The sequence below is a fragment of the Sorex araneus genome, chromosome 6, assembly GCF_027595985.1.
Source record: "Sorex araneus isolate mSorAra2 chromosome 6, mSorAra2.pri, whole genome shotgun sequence".
Lineage (NCBI taxonomy): Eukaryota > Metazoa > Chordata > Mammalia > Eulipotyphla > Soricidae > Sorex > Sorex araneus.
In genome coordinates this window covers 19,987,538-20,003,424 of record NC_073307.1, presented here as the reverse complement: position 1 = coordinate 20,003,424, position 15,887 = coordinate 19,987,538, and the positions used below count along the sequence as shown (strand labels likewise).

Sequence of the window (15,887 nt, the reverse complement as noted above, 5' to 3'; positions counted from 1 at the left end):
TTAATTTATTGTTCATTTGGACAGAAGTGATAGCACAGCGGGTAGGGTGTTTGCCTTGTACGTGACCCAGCCAGGTTTGATCCCTCCGTCCCTTTCAGAGAGCCCAAGCTACTTATGGAGAGTATCCCGCCTGCAGAGCAGAGCCTGACAAGCTATCCATGGCATATTCAATATGCCAAAAACAGTAACAATAAGTCTCACAATGGGGATGGGGACATTACTGGTGCCTGCTCCAGCAAATCGATGAACAAATGGATTACAGTGCTACAGTACTATCATTCATTTAAAGTACTCTAAAATAGCAGGAGTAGTTTTACCCCTTCATATGTGGGTAAGTCTCACCGCATTCATCACCAACTTGTAGTAACCTCACATTTCCATGAATTGTCTTCACTATTGTGGTTTTCACACTAGTCTTACACCTTATTTCTTATATTAATTTTCCCTTTTTTAGGAAATTTTCAGAATTAGGCATCTTTAGACCTTAACTTAAATTTTCATAGAGACAAATACATTGTACTTTTTGCAATGTACCATGTGTATCTGTCTGTGAAGTCATTTTGTTTTGTATTTGGTCCATCATTCTTACAGGAGGTACAACAATGTTCTTTGAACTCAGAGCTTATTCAAACTCATTCAAAAATTATCTCTATTGAATATCATTCATAAGATACCGTCTCACGGTAAAGACTATATTTCTTGCTCTTGTTTTCTGCTCACTCACACTACTGCATATAATACTTTTATAGGGGCTTTCCTTGATGGACTTTAAGGGAGCCTCCCTGGCCTAGCCATGCTCAGCCTAGTAGCTAATGATTTAATATTTCAACCCAGCGGCGTTTGGGATCCACCAGGGACATATCCAGCTTTCTCAAGGGTAGTCTGTACTGGGACTGAACTGAGGGTCCCAAACATGGAGGCATATGCCCTATCTTTTTTAACAACCTCTCATGCTCTAGTATAAAATTGTGGAAGTATATGTTTTACAACCCTAAATTCACATCTTCTAATCTAATCATTTCACTACCTTTGAGAAATAATAAAGTCTTGAATTCTTAAAATTTTATACAAAATTGCTGATCTGGGCCGGAGCGATAGCACAGCGGGTAGGACGTTTGCCTTGCACGCGGCCGACCCGGGTTCGATCCCCGGCATCCCATATGGTCCCCCAGGCATTGCCAGGAGTAATTCCTGAGTGTAGAGCCAGGAGTAACCCCTAAGCATTGCTGGGTGTGACCCAAAAAAAAAAGCAAAATTGCTGATCTGCTGTGCACAGAAGCAGATGATAGTACACTGTCAGATGATATATAGCTGATGATAGTACATTGCATCAGCCTTTCGATCTATCTCCCTCAGCAACTGCTTCAGTTCAGAGCTTTTTAATAAAATGTTGAAGAAAATAGTTGTTCTTTTCATTAGCACTTTCTGAGTTCAGTGATCATAAAGAATTACTTATCTTTTTTGTGGTTCTTTTGACCAAAATTCTGCCTAAGGTGAAATTAACTTGAGAATACATGTCCACCTTGAAGAAGTTAAATTTAAGTCTTCTCTAAAATGTAATCATTTCTCATTAGTGGAAGAATTAGATGGAGATTTACTTTTCATTGTATACTCATTTGTAGCCTTTAACTGTTCTTCAATTCAAATTGAAAAATATGAATATGGAAGAATATCAAAATTATCTCTGATTAAACTTATATGTTATACTGACAAAATCACAGATTATAAAACAGTATTAAAATAACACTTAAAATTAATCCTTATTTAGGGGCTGGAGCGATAGCACAGCGGGTAGGGCGTATGCCTTGCATGCGGCCGACCCGGGTTCGATCCCGGCATCCCATGTGGTCCCCCAAGCACCGCCAGGAGTAATTCCTGAGTGCAGAGCCAGGAGTAACCCCTGAGCATCGCTGGGTGTGACCCAAAAAGAAAAAAATAATCCTTATTTAAAAGACAACAATTCTAAAGAAAACTTACTATAATGATTAGTTTAAAACAAATAAAACAACTTCTAATCAGTAATCCCCGTTATATCTACTTTAATGTAAAAATTAATTTCAGTAACAACTTTAGTTCTTAAATAGTTCTTCAAATCTATAAAACATAGATTTTTTAAGTAGAGATATAACAGACTTAAGTGTATAATAAAGAAAATATTTAAGTGGTTGGTGTAATCCATAAATTTGGATAATTACTCATAAATATGGTCATTTAAAAATATTTAGAAGGTTTTCAATTTACAAATCTTGGCAATAAATTGTTTTGTTTATATTATTATATGTAGGGGTTGGGTCAAATCGAGTACTCAGGAACTACTCCTGGCCTGGTGCTAGGAAGTCACTCTTAGTGGTCCTCAGGGGATAATATGCAGTGCTGGGTTAGTTGAATACAAGGCAAATGTCTTAAAACTATCTCTGACTTCTTGTTTGTTATTAAAAAAAACTCATTTACCATTGAAAAAAATATTATATTATTTCAGGAATTTTTTCTCCCTCTATAAATATTTTTGAAATATGATTCAGTAACATGGGGAGTTTGCAAACTCCCCATGGCGTATTCATATGCCAAAACCAGTAACAATGATGGGTCTCATTTTTCTGAACCAGAGAAGAGCCTCCAATGCTGCACCATTGAAAGGACGTGTAAACAGAGGCTTCTAAAAATCTCAGGGCTGGGGCTGGAGTAATAGCACAGTGGGTAGGGGGGTAGGGCATTTGCCTTACTTGCAGCCGCCCCGGGTTCAATTCCCAGTATCCCATATGGTCCCCTGAGCACCACCAGGAGTAATTCTTGAGTGTAAAGCCAGGAGTAACCCCTGTGCATCTCCAGGTATAACCCAAAAACAAAAAAGAAAAGAAATAAAATCTCAGGGCTAGGACAAATGGAGATGTTACTGAGAACGCTTGAGAAATTTGATGATCAACGAGATGATGATGATGATTCAGTAACAAATGAAATGTAAAACAAAGTTTTTAAAAGGAGTAGGGTTCTTTAGGAGCATAAATGGGTGCAGTAACTGCTTGAAACTCTAAGCGGCGCTGTTTATCTACTTGGAGAAAATGTAACCAAACACCACCCGGATACTCACGTCGGCTCCTAGCAAACACCAGCAGATCTCACAAGCCAACGCGGGGTTGCAGTGAGACTCCATCCCTAAATTGGGAGCCGCACCAGCGTTCCTTAAGACTATATTCACAGATGCAGCCAAAAGGTAAAGAAGATATATTTACCTAGTGAAAATTCTGACAAGATTCCGTTGCGCAAGAACAATGGCCGGCCCAAATTCTTACCGAGGGCGCGGAGATGCGGTCCTGCTGTGCGCGCTCCTGGGCACTCTGTGGGAGATCGGGAGGGGACAGATGCACTATTCCGTGCCCGAAGAAAGCGACAAAGGATCCTTTGTGGGGAATATCTCCAAGGACCTGGGGCTGGAGTCACAGGACCTGGCGAAGCATGGAGTCCGCATCGTCTCCAGAGGTAGGACGCAGCTCTTTGCTCTCAATCCGCGAACGGGCAGCCTGGTCACCGCGGGCAGGATAGACAGGGAGGAGCTCTGCGCCCAGAGCGCGCCTTGTCTGATTGACTTTAAAGTCCTGGTTGAGGAGAGAGTGCAACTTTATGGAATAGAAATCGAAGTAACTGATGTGAATGACAATGCCCCCAAATTTCAAGCGGAAAATCTGGAAGTGAAAATTAATGAAATCGCTTCCCCAGGCACAAGATATCCTCTCCCAGAGGCGGTTGACCCGGATGTGGGAATGAATTCCCTACAGAGCTACCAACTCAGCCCCAATCATCACTTCTCCCTGGACATACAAACGGGAGATGATGGAACTCTGAACCCAGAGCTGGTGCTCGAGCGCGCTCTGGACCGGGAAGAAGAGGCTGCTCACCACCTGGTTCTCATCGCCTCTGATGGAGGAGAGCCTCGTCGTTCCAGCACATTGCACATCCAGGTGACCGTCCTGGACACCAACGACAATGCTCCAGTTTTTTCTCAACCAGTTTACCGAGTGAAAGTTCCAGAAAGTGTGCCCCCAGGCACCAGGCTGCTTACTGTAAGAGCTAGTGACCTGGATGAAGGAACTAATGGAGAAGTGATTTATAAATTCTTGAAAATTAACGAAAAACAATCAACACTGTTTGAACTAAATGAATATACTGGGGAGATATCAATACAAAAGAACTTGGATTATGAAGAATGTGCCTTTTATGAAATGGAAATACAAGCTGAAGATGTGGGTGCACTTTTGGGGCGGACCAAAGTGTTCATTTCCGTGGAAGATGTGAATGACAATAGGCCAGAAATCATCTTTACATCTCTGTTTAGTCCAGTCTTGGAAAATACGCTTCCTGGGACGGTAATTGCGTTCTTGAATGTGCATGACCGAGACTCTGGGAAAAATGGCCAAGTTGTCTGTTACATAAGTGATAATTTACCTTTTCAATTAGAAAAATCAATAGATAATTATTATAGATTGGTGACACGAAAGCATTTGGATCGAGAAAAAATCTCCGTCTACAATATCACAGTGATGGCCTCGGATCTAGGAACTCCACCACTATCTACTGAAGCATCTATCACCCTGCATGTGGCAGATACCAATGATAACCCACCCACTTTTACTCAGGCCTCCTACTCAGCCTATATCCCAGAGAACAATCCCAGAGGTGCCTCCATCTTCTCTGTGACCGCCCATGACCCCGACAGTGAGAGAAATGCCCAAGTCACGTATTCTTTGACTGAAGAGGCCATCATGGGGGCACCTCTCTCTTCCTATGTCTCCATCAACTCGGATACTGGTGTCCTGTATGCACTGAACTCTTTCGACTATGAAGAGATCAGAGAGCTGCAGCTCTGGGTGACAGCCGGAGACAATGGGGACCCTCCACTCAGCAGCAATGTATCTCTGAGCATATTTGTGCTGGACCAGAATGACAATGCTCCTGAGATCCTGTACCCCACACTCCCCATGGATGATTCCACTGGGGTGGAGCTGGCCCCTCGCTCCGCAGAGCCAGGCTACCTGGTGACCAAGGTGGTGGCAGTGGACAGAGACTCAGGCCAGAACGCCTGGCTGTCCTACCGCCTGCTCAAGGCCAGTGAGCCTGGGCTGTTCTCTGTGGGGCTGCACACGGGCGAGGTGCGCACTGCGCGTGCCCTACTGGACAGAGATGCCCTCAAGCAGAGCCTGGTGGTGGGGGTCCAGGACCATGGGCGGCCCCCTCTGTCGGCCACAGTCACGCTCACCGTGGCCATTGCAGACAGCATCCCTGATGTGCTGGCCGACCTGGGTAGCATCAGTGCTCCCACCCAGCAGGACGACTCGGACCTCACTCTCTACCTGGTGGTGGCAGTGGCCGTGGTCTCCTGTGTCTTCCTGGCCTTCGTCATTGTGCTGCTGACACTTAGACTGTGGCGGTGTAGGAAATCAAGTCTACTCCAGGCTTCAGATGTTGGATTTGTAGGCCTTCCAGCTTCCAACTTCCTGGGTGTGGAGGGAGTACAGGCTTTCCTGCAGACCTACTCCCATGAAGTGTCCCTGACTGCGGATTCTCGAAAGAGTCACCTGATCTTCCCACAGCCCAACTATGCAGACACGCTCATCAGCCATGAGAGCTGTGAGAAAAATGATTCCTTGTTAACATCCATAGATTTTCACGAATGTCAGGATAAAGGTCCTTCAGTTCAGCAGGTGAGTTAAACTTTTCTTTATTCAGAAGCCTTTGAAGAATAGATTTGTATTTTGAAATAAATATATAAGGAAGGGATCTGAAAATATTTGGGTGTGAGTTTCCAAGCAGTAATGGTGGGGGTGATGTCCTCCTGGTCATAGTTGACCAGCCGCACTTATTGCTAGGGCGTAGCTCTGTGGTGAGTCTGTGAGCTAACCAAGACTTTTTCTGGTGGTTCCTGGGGTCAGGGTCATGCACTCAGGGTTGGAACTCCAGTATTTGAATATGCAAGATATGCACCCCCAATGCCTAAGCTGTTTCCTCGGTCCCTTAAAATATTTCAAACATTGTGCCTGTATATTTTGGGATATTTTAGTGGTAATACTTCTAATGGGCTGTAATCATCAGTTTGTTTGACTTGCTTTCCAAGGCTCAGATAAGGATTAAATATGAATTCTCAATCTATTAAAACTTACCATATTTCACTAAAGTTTTCATTTGTCACTCATCATTTATGAAATAGTCATGTAGGCTGGAGGGATAGTACAGGGCCTAAAGAGTTTTTCTTGCCTGCTACTGACCTTGGTTCGATTTCCAGACAGCATATAGTCTCCTGAGCATCGCTGGGAGTGTTCTACATAAAAAGCTGAGAGTAGCCTATGCACTGCCTGGTGTGGTCCTTCCTTCCCCCCAAATAGTTATACAATCTTTCACAGCATGTTATCTTATGCATATATATTTCTATTTCTATAACCATATTTAACCTGAGGGAAATTTATTATTAACATTTCTAAATCCAAATCCTATAGTGCCTTAGAGTAAAAGCTATCTAACAATTTTTAATGGTTTTGGATCTAAAAAGAGATTTTATTATTTATTTATTTGTTTTGAGTTTGGGGCCACATCCAGCTGCACTCAGGGTGTATTTTTGGTTCTGCACTCAGGAATCACTGCTGATGGTGCTTGGGAGACCATACGGGGTACAGGGAAATGAACCTGAGTCAGGTACAGATACCTTAATGTTGTACTATCTCTCCAGTTCTAGAAATTCTTTAAGAAATAATTTGTAGTGTTTCTACTCAACTGATGACACGTTATCAATTAGTTTTATCAAAATGTTATAACAAGGAATACTGAAGACAAGAGTCCTAACAGAATTGTTTAGGATCCAGAGAGACAGTTAAGTGGATAGGGTACTTGCCTTGAACTCAGAGCATCTAAGTTCTATCCCTGGAACCCCATGTGATCCTCTGAGCCCACCAGGAATGATTCCTGAGAACAGAGCTAGGAGTACACCCTGAGTAAGTTGGTTTTAATCCCAAAACAAAAATTATAAATATTTTGAAGGATATTGATGAAGATATAGGGCTCAGTAAAGAGGTTTAGGGGTTGGAGCGATAGTACAGCGGGTAGGGCATTTGTCTTACATGCGGCCAACACAGGTTCGATTCCCAGCATCCCATATGTTCCCTCTAGCACCACCAGGAGTAATTCCTGAGTGCAAAGCGAGGAGTAACCCCTGTGCATCGCTGGGTGTGAGCCCCCCAAAATAAAGCAAAAAAAAAGAGGTTTAAGAAAATTTCCAAAAGCTTAGTTTTAGGGGCCAGAGCACTGAGCATAGCCTGATGTAGCTTGAAGAGTTTACAAGTATTTTGCAAATATGGTGAGTTACTTTAAAAAATTTGAAGTGTTTGGGTGCATGGAAATTTTGGGATAATTACATTATTGATACTTTGTGATTATAAAAGAAGTATGGAGGATGGGGAGATAATTCATAGGATTCCAGGAGGTTGAAATGTGGGGGTTTTTTGCCATCTAAAGCCCCAGAATTCAGTCCCCAAAACCTCCTTTTTCCCCAGAGTACTGCTGGGGGCATATAACAGCCATTGAGCACTGTCTGATGTTTCCAACAAAGCGAGAATAAAACAAAGTATGTGGGAAATTGCTGACATAAAAAAATCTTATCTTGGGGCTGGAGTGATAGTACAGCAGGTAGGCGTTTGCCTTGCACAAGGCAAACCTGTGTTTAATTCCCAGCATCTCATATGGTCCCCAGTACCGCCAGGAGTAATTCCTGAGTGCAAAGCCAGGAGTAACCCCTGTGCATATACGGGTGTGACCCAAAAAAAATCCTTAACTTGCTCAAAGTATATTTGTTTGGAAAATAACAAGTTGATAAAATAGAAAATATTAGTAATTATGTAAATATCATTGCTTCATCTCTAATTTCAAAATTATTTTTATCTGTAAAACATAGCTATAAGGAAGTTATTATCTACTAGAATATCTCTCTGTGATTTTATACTGAACTTATCTACACTTCCCCAGTAATTTTCAGGAACTTATGTAGCAAATTGAGGATGGTATACTCTTTTTATATGAAAAAAGATGACAAAGTAATTCCTTGTCTTTAGTTACTTTAATGAACTATTAGGTGAAAATATAAAATTTAATATAAAACTAGAAAATGATTTTATCAGAAGAGGTGATACTTGAGAATTGGTACAAAGTTGAACACTAAATCCAATCATTTTTCAACACTATTTAGTGCCCTTTTCTGTGACATAAAATGTCATTCGACTGTGTTGAATGTTGATGGAGTGGGAGACATTGGAAATGAATCAAAGACTTCAAACCGCTTCTCTGATAATAATTTATAGAGAAATGAATTTGGGGAATCAGTAGATAATAAAATTCAGATTTAATTCTATGTGTCCTCATGGTTACATCACCAGACAACCAAATACTTAGCGAAAGGGAAGAGTTCAATGTATATTGAATGGTGAAATGGTGGAACAAAATACGTAGGCATATAAAAACTCAGCGTGATAGTTATGTTAACTGAAATAAGAGAAAATATATTAAAGCTTTATAATTTATTAAACATAGTAATATGAAAAACATGACTTGTTGGCTTAGGCCAACAAGGAGTTATTGTGGCTGGTTAAACCAAAGCAGCAAAGGCTGCTATTTCCCAGTGCGGACTCTGGGCGCCGCTGTTGGCCAAAGTGCAGAGCCTGGAGCCCGCGAGCTCGTCGCGCAGCCGCAGAGCACCTTCCCCATCTGGGACTCCCAAGCGCGAACCTTCCCACCGCTTCCTCCGCTGGAAAAGAAGAAACCCGGATCCCACGCAGGACAGAAAGCGTCGGGGGAGCCCCGGACATCCGCCGCAGGGACCGTCTGTAAGGCGGCGCGCGCGCCGGTGAGCGAGCTGAGGGGACCTAGCGGGATGGGGAGCGGCGCTGGGCAGAGGCTCCAGGCTGAGGCGCGGCCAGGGCTCTTTCTCTTCCTTCTGGCTTTGTTCCGACCGGCGCTCGCAGAGCAGATCCGCTACAGGATCCCGGAGGAAATGCCCGAGGGCTCGGTGGTGGGGCACCTGGCCAAGGACCTGGGGCTCGGGGTGCACGAGTTGCCCGCCCGCAGGCTGCGCGTGAGTTCCGAGAAGCCTTACTTCTCGGTGAGCGCGGAGAGCGGGGAGCTACTGGTGAGCAGCAGGCTGGACCGCGAGCAGGTGTGCGGGAAGAAGCCCGTTTGCGCCCTGGAATTTGAGGCGGTGGCCGAAAACCCGTTGAGTTTTCATCACGTGAACGTGGAGATCGAGGATATAAATGACCACGCCCCCAAATTCACTCACAGTGCCTTTGACCTGCAAATAAGTGAGTCCACACCACCAGGCACGCGGTTTATATTAGAGGTAGCAGAAGATGAGGATACTGGCGTAAATTCTCTGCAGCTTTATAAACTGTCTCTCAATCCTGCCTTCTCTTTGACCAATAAGAAGAAAAACGATGGTAGTAAATACCCAGAATTGACATTGGAGAAACCCTTAGACCGGGAACTGCAGAATTACTACCCTTTAATCCTGACCGCTTTGGATGGCGGGGATCCACCCTTCAGTGGCACCACTGAGCTCCGGATCCGGGTTACTGATGCCAATGATAACCCCCCAGTATTCAGTCAGGAGTTATATAGAGTTAACCTTCCAGAAAATACACCCCCGGGTACCTCTGTGCTTCAGGTATCTGCCTCAGACCAGGATGAGGGCATTAACTCAGAAATCACTTATTCCTTCTCCAGAACCTGGCTAGTGTTTAGTCTGAATTCAAAGAGTGGAGAAATTACAACTCTAAAGTCTCTGGATTTTGAAGAAATCAAGGAATATTCTATAGTAGTGGAAGGAAGAGATGGCGGAGGACTGGTTGCACAGTGTACTGTTGAGATTAGCATTCTAGATGAAAATGACAACAGCCCCGAAATTACATTCCATTCTTTAATGGAAATGATTCTGGAAAATTCAGTACCAGGAACAATAATTGCTTTGATCAAAGTACATGACCAAGACTCCGGGGAGAATGGAGAAGTTAATTGTCGATTAGAGGGTGAAGTCCCTTTTCAAATCATCTCTTCATCCAAAAACGTATATAAATTGGTAACAGACGGAACCTTGGACAGAGAACAGACTCCAAAGTACAATATTACCATCACAGCCACAGATAGGGGCCAGCCGCCTCTCTCCTCCAGCAGAAGTATTATTTTGCGAATCACGGATGTAAACGATAATGCGCCGGTTTTCCAGCAGGCGTCCTACGTTGTCCACGTGGACGAGAACAACCCTCCCGGTGCCTCCATCGCCCAGGTCAGCGCCTCCGACCCAGACCTGGCCACCAACGGCCACGTGTCCTACACCATCGTGGCCAGCGACCTGGCGCCCCGCGAGCTGGCGTCCTACGTGTCGGTGAGCGCGCACAGCGGCGTGGTGTTCGCGCAGCGCGCCTTCGACCACGAGCAGCTGCGCGCCTTCGAGCTGACGCTGCAGGCCCGCGACCAGGGCGCGCCCGCGCTCAGCGCCAACGTGAGCCTGCGCGTGCTGGTGGGCGACCTCAACGACAACGCGCCGCGGGTGCTGTACCCCGCGCTGGGGCCCGACGGCGCGGCGCTCTTCGACACGGTGCCGCGCGCCGCGCAGCCCGGATACCTGGTCACCAAGGTGGTGGCGGTGGACGCAGACTCTGGACACAATGCCTGGCTGTCGTACCACGTGCTGCAGACCAGCGAGCCCGGACTTTTCAGCCTGGGGCTGCGCACGGGGGAGGTGCGCACTGCGCGCGCCCTGGGCGATAGGGACGCTACGCGTCAGCGTCTGCTGGTGGCGGTGCGCGATGGGGGTCATCCTCCCCTGTCTGCCACCGCCACCTTGCACCTGGTCTTCGCGGACAGCTTGCAAGAGGCGCTCCCTAATCTTAGTGACCATCCTGAGCCTTCTGACCCACAGGCTGAGCTGCAGTTTTACCTGGTGGTGGCTTTGGCCCTGATCTCTGTGCTCTTTCTCCTGGCGGTGATTCTAGCTGTAGCTCTGCGCCTCCGAAGCTCCTCCAGCCCCACTTCTTGGAGCTGCTTTCAGCCTTGTCTTTGTGTCAAGTCTGAACCCACAGTTCCCCCCATCTACAGTGAAGGGACTTTACCTTACTCCTACAACATGTGCGTTGCCCATACTGGAAAAACGGAGCTTAATTTTCTAAACTGCAATGAGCAATTGAGTTTAGGACAACAAATGCTTTTGGATGATCCATCTGGGGCTTTAGTTCCACTCTCTAATTCCAGTGTATCAAACTCCCACCCTGAAACACTAATGGAGGTAAGTTTCGTTTACGTTTCTATTATTTTTCACCCAATTTTCCAAATGTACATAATCACTTAGGTATGGTAGAGAACCAATCAGAAAACTATGCCTTCACTTCATTCGTTGAATTATTAGGTTGTCACGTAAAATTAAGTAATCCTACCAAGTTTGGATTTTCAGAGTACAGTGTGCTCTTGCTTCTCAACGAAAATGTTATACCAGTTTCTTTCTTTTCAGGACCTATGACATTCATCCACTTAAGTGTCTTTTATTAAACATATGTAAATTCTATCCTATGTAAGTAAACAAATTGTAGTCATCAGCCAGTTGCCATCAATTTGCTCGAGCGGGCACCAGTAATGTCTCCATCATGAGCCTTGTTACTGTTTTCCTATCTAGTAAGTAGTATATTTTCTGTTATGATTGTTTGGTTTTGAGCACACTTAGTGAAGCTCAGTGGTTATTTCTGGCCCCAAACCCAGGAATTACTCATGATAGTGCTCTGGGAACCAAATGGGATGTCTGGGATGGAATTCATGTCAGCAGCATGCAAGACAAGCACTCTTACCTGCTGTACCATCATGCCAATCCCAATAATATATTTTCTAATTTAGTCACTTAGGTATGGTAGGAAACCACCCATCTTCCTCTTATTGGGAGATATTTATTAAAAGAAAAGGAAATTCTATTGCCTCTGTCACTTACTATCACTCGACCTTTTTTCCGAAAAAGGTACGAAGTCTTATAAGATGATTTGTCTAATTTGAGGTCATGAACATTAGTGACTAGAGGTTTCTCTCATTGTTTCATCTGTAAGAAGAATGCATTCTCAATTTTCCATTTTAAGGAAGAAACTATTCATTCCATACGAATACACAGTTGCCATTACATAGTGTATATCTTCTTACCTAGTTTTATGGGGAATTTTTCAGTAAATTTTTTTTAGAAACTACTAAAAGAAGTTTTATATTATGGCTATACTGTTTACTTATTAGTTTTCTGTTCTTTTTTCCAAGTTATATCAGTTTGACATTTAGAGTTGCAAGTATTGGACTACTTTCAATTTACATAATTTACTGATTTAAGGACTGACATGGGAATTTTCCAAATGTGTATTCATACATGTAAGACTAACCAAAAAAAGTCTGAAAAGTTTAAAATTCACAAATACTTAATATTTAAAAAACAGTAATTTTAATATTTACCAATACTAGGTGGGAAAAAATTCTCTACTTTTGTAAAAATGTTTATGGAAATCTTATTCCAGGAATTTTAGTACCAAAATTAAGATTATAAAATAACTTCAAAATGAATAATCTACATACATATATACAACATAATTACATAATAATTTAAGTTTGTAATATTCATTATACATTTGTATAAATGACTGAAGTATGTTCCATATAGATAGGATATGTATATACATATGTAAAAATTTAGAAAATGCTAATGTATTCTCAAAGAGTATTGCCCATTGTGATTACTTCACAAAACATAAAATGGAGGGAATGAAACATTGTTTTAATAAAAAGAAAGGTCATTTACACATCTAAAGATAACTAGTAAAAGAAAAAGTCCTTCCAAAATTAGAGTAAGTTAATTTGAAATTAAATTGAAAATGGTGATTTAATGATACACAATAAATTTCCCCTTACATTTCATTTCCAACAATTGGTAATGGAAGTATGATCTCAGTGGGTGTAGTAACGACTTAAGGCTCTGAGTGCCGCTGTTCACCAACTCAATCCGCATTCCACACGGATATTAGGATGCAACCACGGATCCCACAAACCCAATCCCGGGCTGCAACCAAAACCAGCGTCTTGGATCACTCCGACTTTCTCTAGGACACAAACAATCATCAATCATCATATTTTGAGGAAGGAAAAAAAGCCTAAGGAATCAGCGTGCACACAAAGCATTCTGGAGCGGGGAGAATCAAGAGAATAACAACAATGGCCACTCCAAAGAATCCGCGGCACAGAGGAGTCGTCCTGCTGTGCCTTTTCCTGGGGAGACTGTGTGAGATCCCGGCCAGTCAGATCCACTACTTGGTGCCAGAAGAAACAGAGAAAGGCTATATTGTAGGGAATATCTCCAAGGACCTGGGGCTGGAGCCCCGAGAGCTGGTGGAGCATGGAGTCCGCATCGTCTCCAGAGGTAGGACTCAGCTCTTTGCTCTCAATCCCCGCAGCGGCAGCCTGGTCACCGTGGGCAGGATAGACAGGGAAGAGCTCTGCGCCCAGGGCTCCCGGTGTTTGGTTAACTTTAAAGTCCTGGTTGAGGACAGAGTTAAGCTTCATGGAATAGAAATTGAAGTAACTGATGTGAATGACAATGCCCCAAAATTTCAAGCGGAAAATCTGGAAGTGAAAATTAGCGAAATTGCTGCCCCAGGCACAAGATATCCTCTCCCAGAGGCGGTGGACCCAGATGTGGGTGTGAATTCCCTGCAGAGCTACCAACTTAGCCCTAACAACCACTTCTCCCTGGACGTGCATACGGGAGATGATGGGACTCTCAAACCAGAGCTGGTGCTGGAGCGCACCCTGGACCGAGAGGAAGAGGCTGCTCACCACCTGGTTCTCATCGCCTCTGATGGAGGAGAGCCACATCGTTCCAGCACACTGCACATCCAGGTGATCGTGCTAGACACCAATGACAATGCTCCAGTTTTTGCTCAACCAGTTTATCAAGTCAAAGTCCCAGAGAGCGTGCCCCCAGGCACCAAGCTGCTTACTGTAAGAGCTAGTGACCTGGATGAGGGGACCAATGGAGAAGTGATGTACAAATTCTGGAAAATTAGTGAAAAGCAATCACCGTTGTTCCAGCTGAATGAACATACTGGGGAAATATCAACAGAAAAGAACTTGGATTATGAAGAATGTGCTTTTTATGAAATGGAAATACAAGCTGAAGATGGTGGGGCTTTGAAGGGGTGGACTAAAGTGCTCATTTCGGTGGAAGATGTAAATGACAATAAACCGGAAATCATTATTACATCACTGTTTAGTCCAGTGAGGGAAGATGCTCCTCAAGGAACCGTAATTGTTCTTTTTAATGCCCATGACCAAGACTCTGGGAAGAATGGAGAAGTTATCTGTTCCATCCAGGACAATCTACCCTTTAGACTGGAAAAGTCAGTAGAAGATTACTATAGATTGTCAACAGTCCAAATTCTTGACCGAGAAAAGAACTCTGAGTATAATATCACAGTGACTGCAACAGACAGAGGAATGCCACCTCTGTCCACGGAAATTCACATCACTCTGCAGGTTGTTGACATCAATGACAACCCACCCTCCTTCTCTCAAGCTTCCTACTCAGTCTACCTCCCTGAGAACAACCCGAGAGGCACTTCCATCTTTTCAGTGACAGCCCATGACCTGGATAGCAATGAAAACGCGAGGGTTATTTACTCCTTGGCAGAAGACACCATCCAGGGGGCACCTCTTACCTCCTATGTGTCTATCAACTCCGACACGGGTGAGCTCTATGCGCTGTGCTCCTTTGATTACGAGCAGTTCCGCTATCTTCAAATGCAGGTGAAAGCAAGAGACTGCGGCGACCCTCCACTCAGCAGCAACGTATCACTAAGTATATTTGTGCTGGACCAAAATGACAACGTGCCTGAAATATTGTACCCCATGCTCCCCACTGATGGTTCGACTGGGGTGGAACTGGCCCCCCGATCCGCAGAACCAGGCTACCTGGTGACCAAGGTGGTGGCAGTGGACAGAGACTCAGGCCAGAACGCCTGGCTGTCCTACCGCCTGCTCAAGGCCAGTGAGCCAGGGCTGTTCGCTGTGGGGCTGCACACAGGTGAGGTGCGCACTGCTCGCGCCCTGCTGGACAAAGATGCTCTCAAGCAGAGCCTGGTGGTGGGGGTTCAGGACCACGGGCGACCCCCTCTGTCGGCCACGGTCACGCTCACTGTGGCCATCGCAGACAGCATCCCTGATGTGCTGGCAGACCTGGGCAGCATCAGTGCCCCCACTCAGCAGGACGACTCGGACCTCACTCTCTACCTGGTGGTGGCAGTGGCCGTGGTCTCCTGTGTCTTCCTGGCCTTCGTCATTGTGCTCCTGGCGCTCAGGCTGAGGCGCTGGCATGCATCTCGCCTGCTGCAGGCTTCTGCAGGTGGCTTGGCTGGCGTGCCCGCCTCACACTTTGTGGGCGTGGACGGGGTGCGGGCTTTCCTGCAGACCTACTCTCATGAGGTATCGCTGACTGCGGACTCTCGAAAGAGCCACCTGATCTTCCCGCAGCCCAACTATGCAGACACGCTCATCAGCCATGAGAGCTGTGAGAAAAGCGAAGCTGTCTGTGTTTCTGATGATTCCAGGTTTCCTGTAGAAGCCGCACCTTTGGTTCCTGTGAGTTCTTTTTCCTTTACTTTCTATTTCCTTTGGGGTTTTTCACAGTAAGATAAAATAAGTTGGTTTTAGCCTCTTCCTCATCATTTAAGTTTTGACTGTACCTAAATTTTGATCTAAAATCAGTAGGAGACTATTTAGTTCCATCCTTGGCATAATTTTCACTTTCATAATAACCAACTTACAGTCAATGAAAACAGCCCTCATGGGGC

At 44.7% G+C, this 15,887-nt stretch overlaps 1 protein-coding gene across 13 annotated transcripts in view; it reads left to right on the top strand.

The window, feature by feature from the left end:
- The window catches only part of LOC101549287 (protocadherin gamma-C5), a 190,173-nt gene that overhangs the window by 71,736 nt on the left and 102,550 nt on the right, over nucleotides 1-15,887 (top strand). Inside the window, exon 1 of one of the 13 annotated variants that reach the window (XM_055142236.1) lies at nucleotides 3,095-5,696. The exons of 10 other annotated variants lie outside the window; for them this stretch is intronic. In XM_055142236.1, the coding sequence (XP_054998211.1) occupies nucleotides 3,270-5,696 (2,427 nt within the window). In that variant the 5' untranslated portion in view covers nucleotides 3,095-3,269. Of the gene's footprint in view, nucleotides 1-3,094; nucleotides 5,697-8,707; nucleotides 11,312-13,099; nucleotides 15,676-15,887 lie in introns of those variants that run through there. 2 more of the 13 variants (XM_055142231.1, XM_055142243.1) reach the window with 2 other exon arrangements.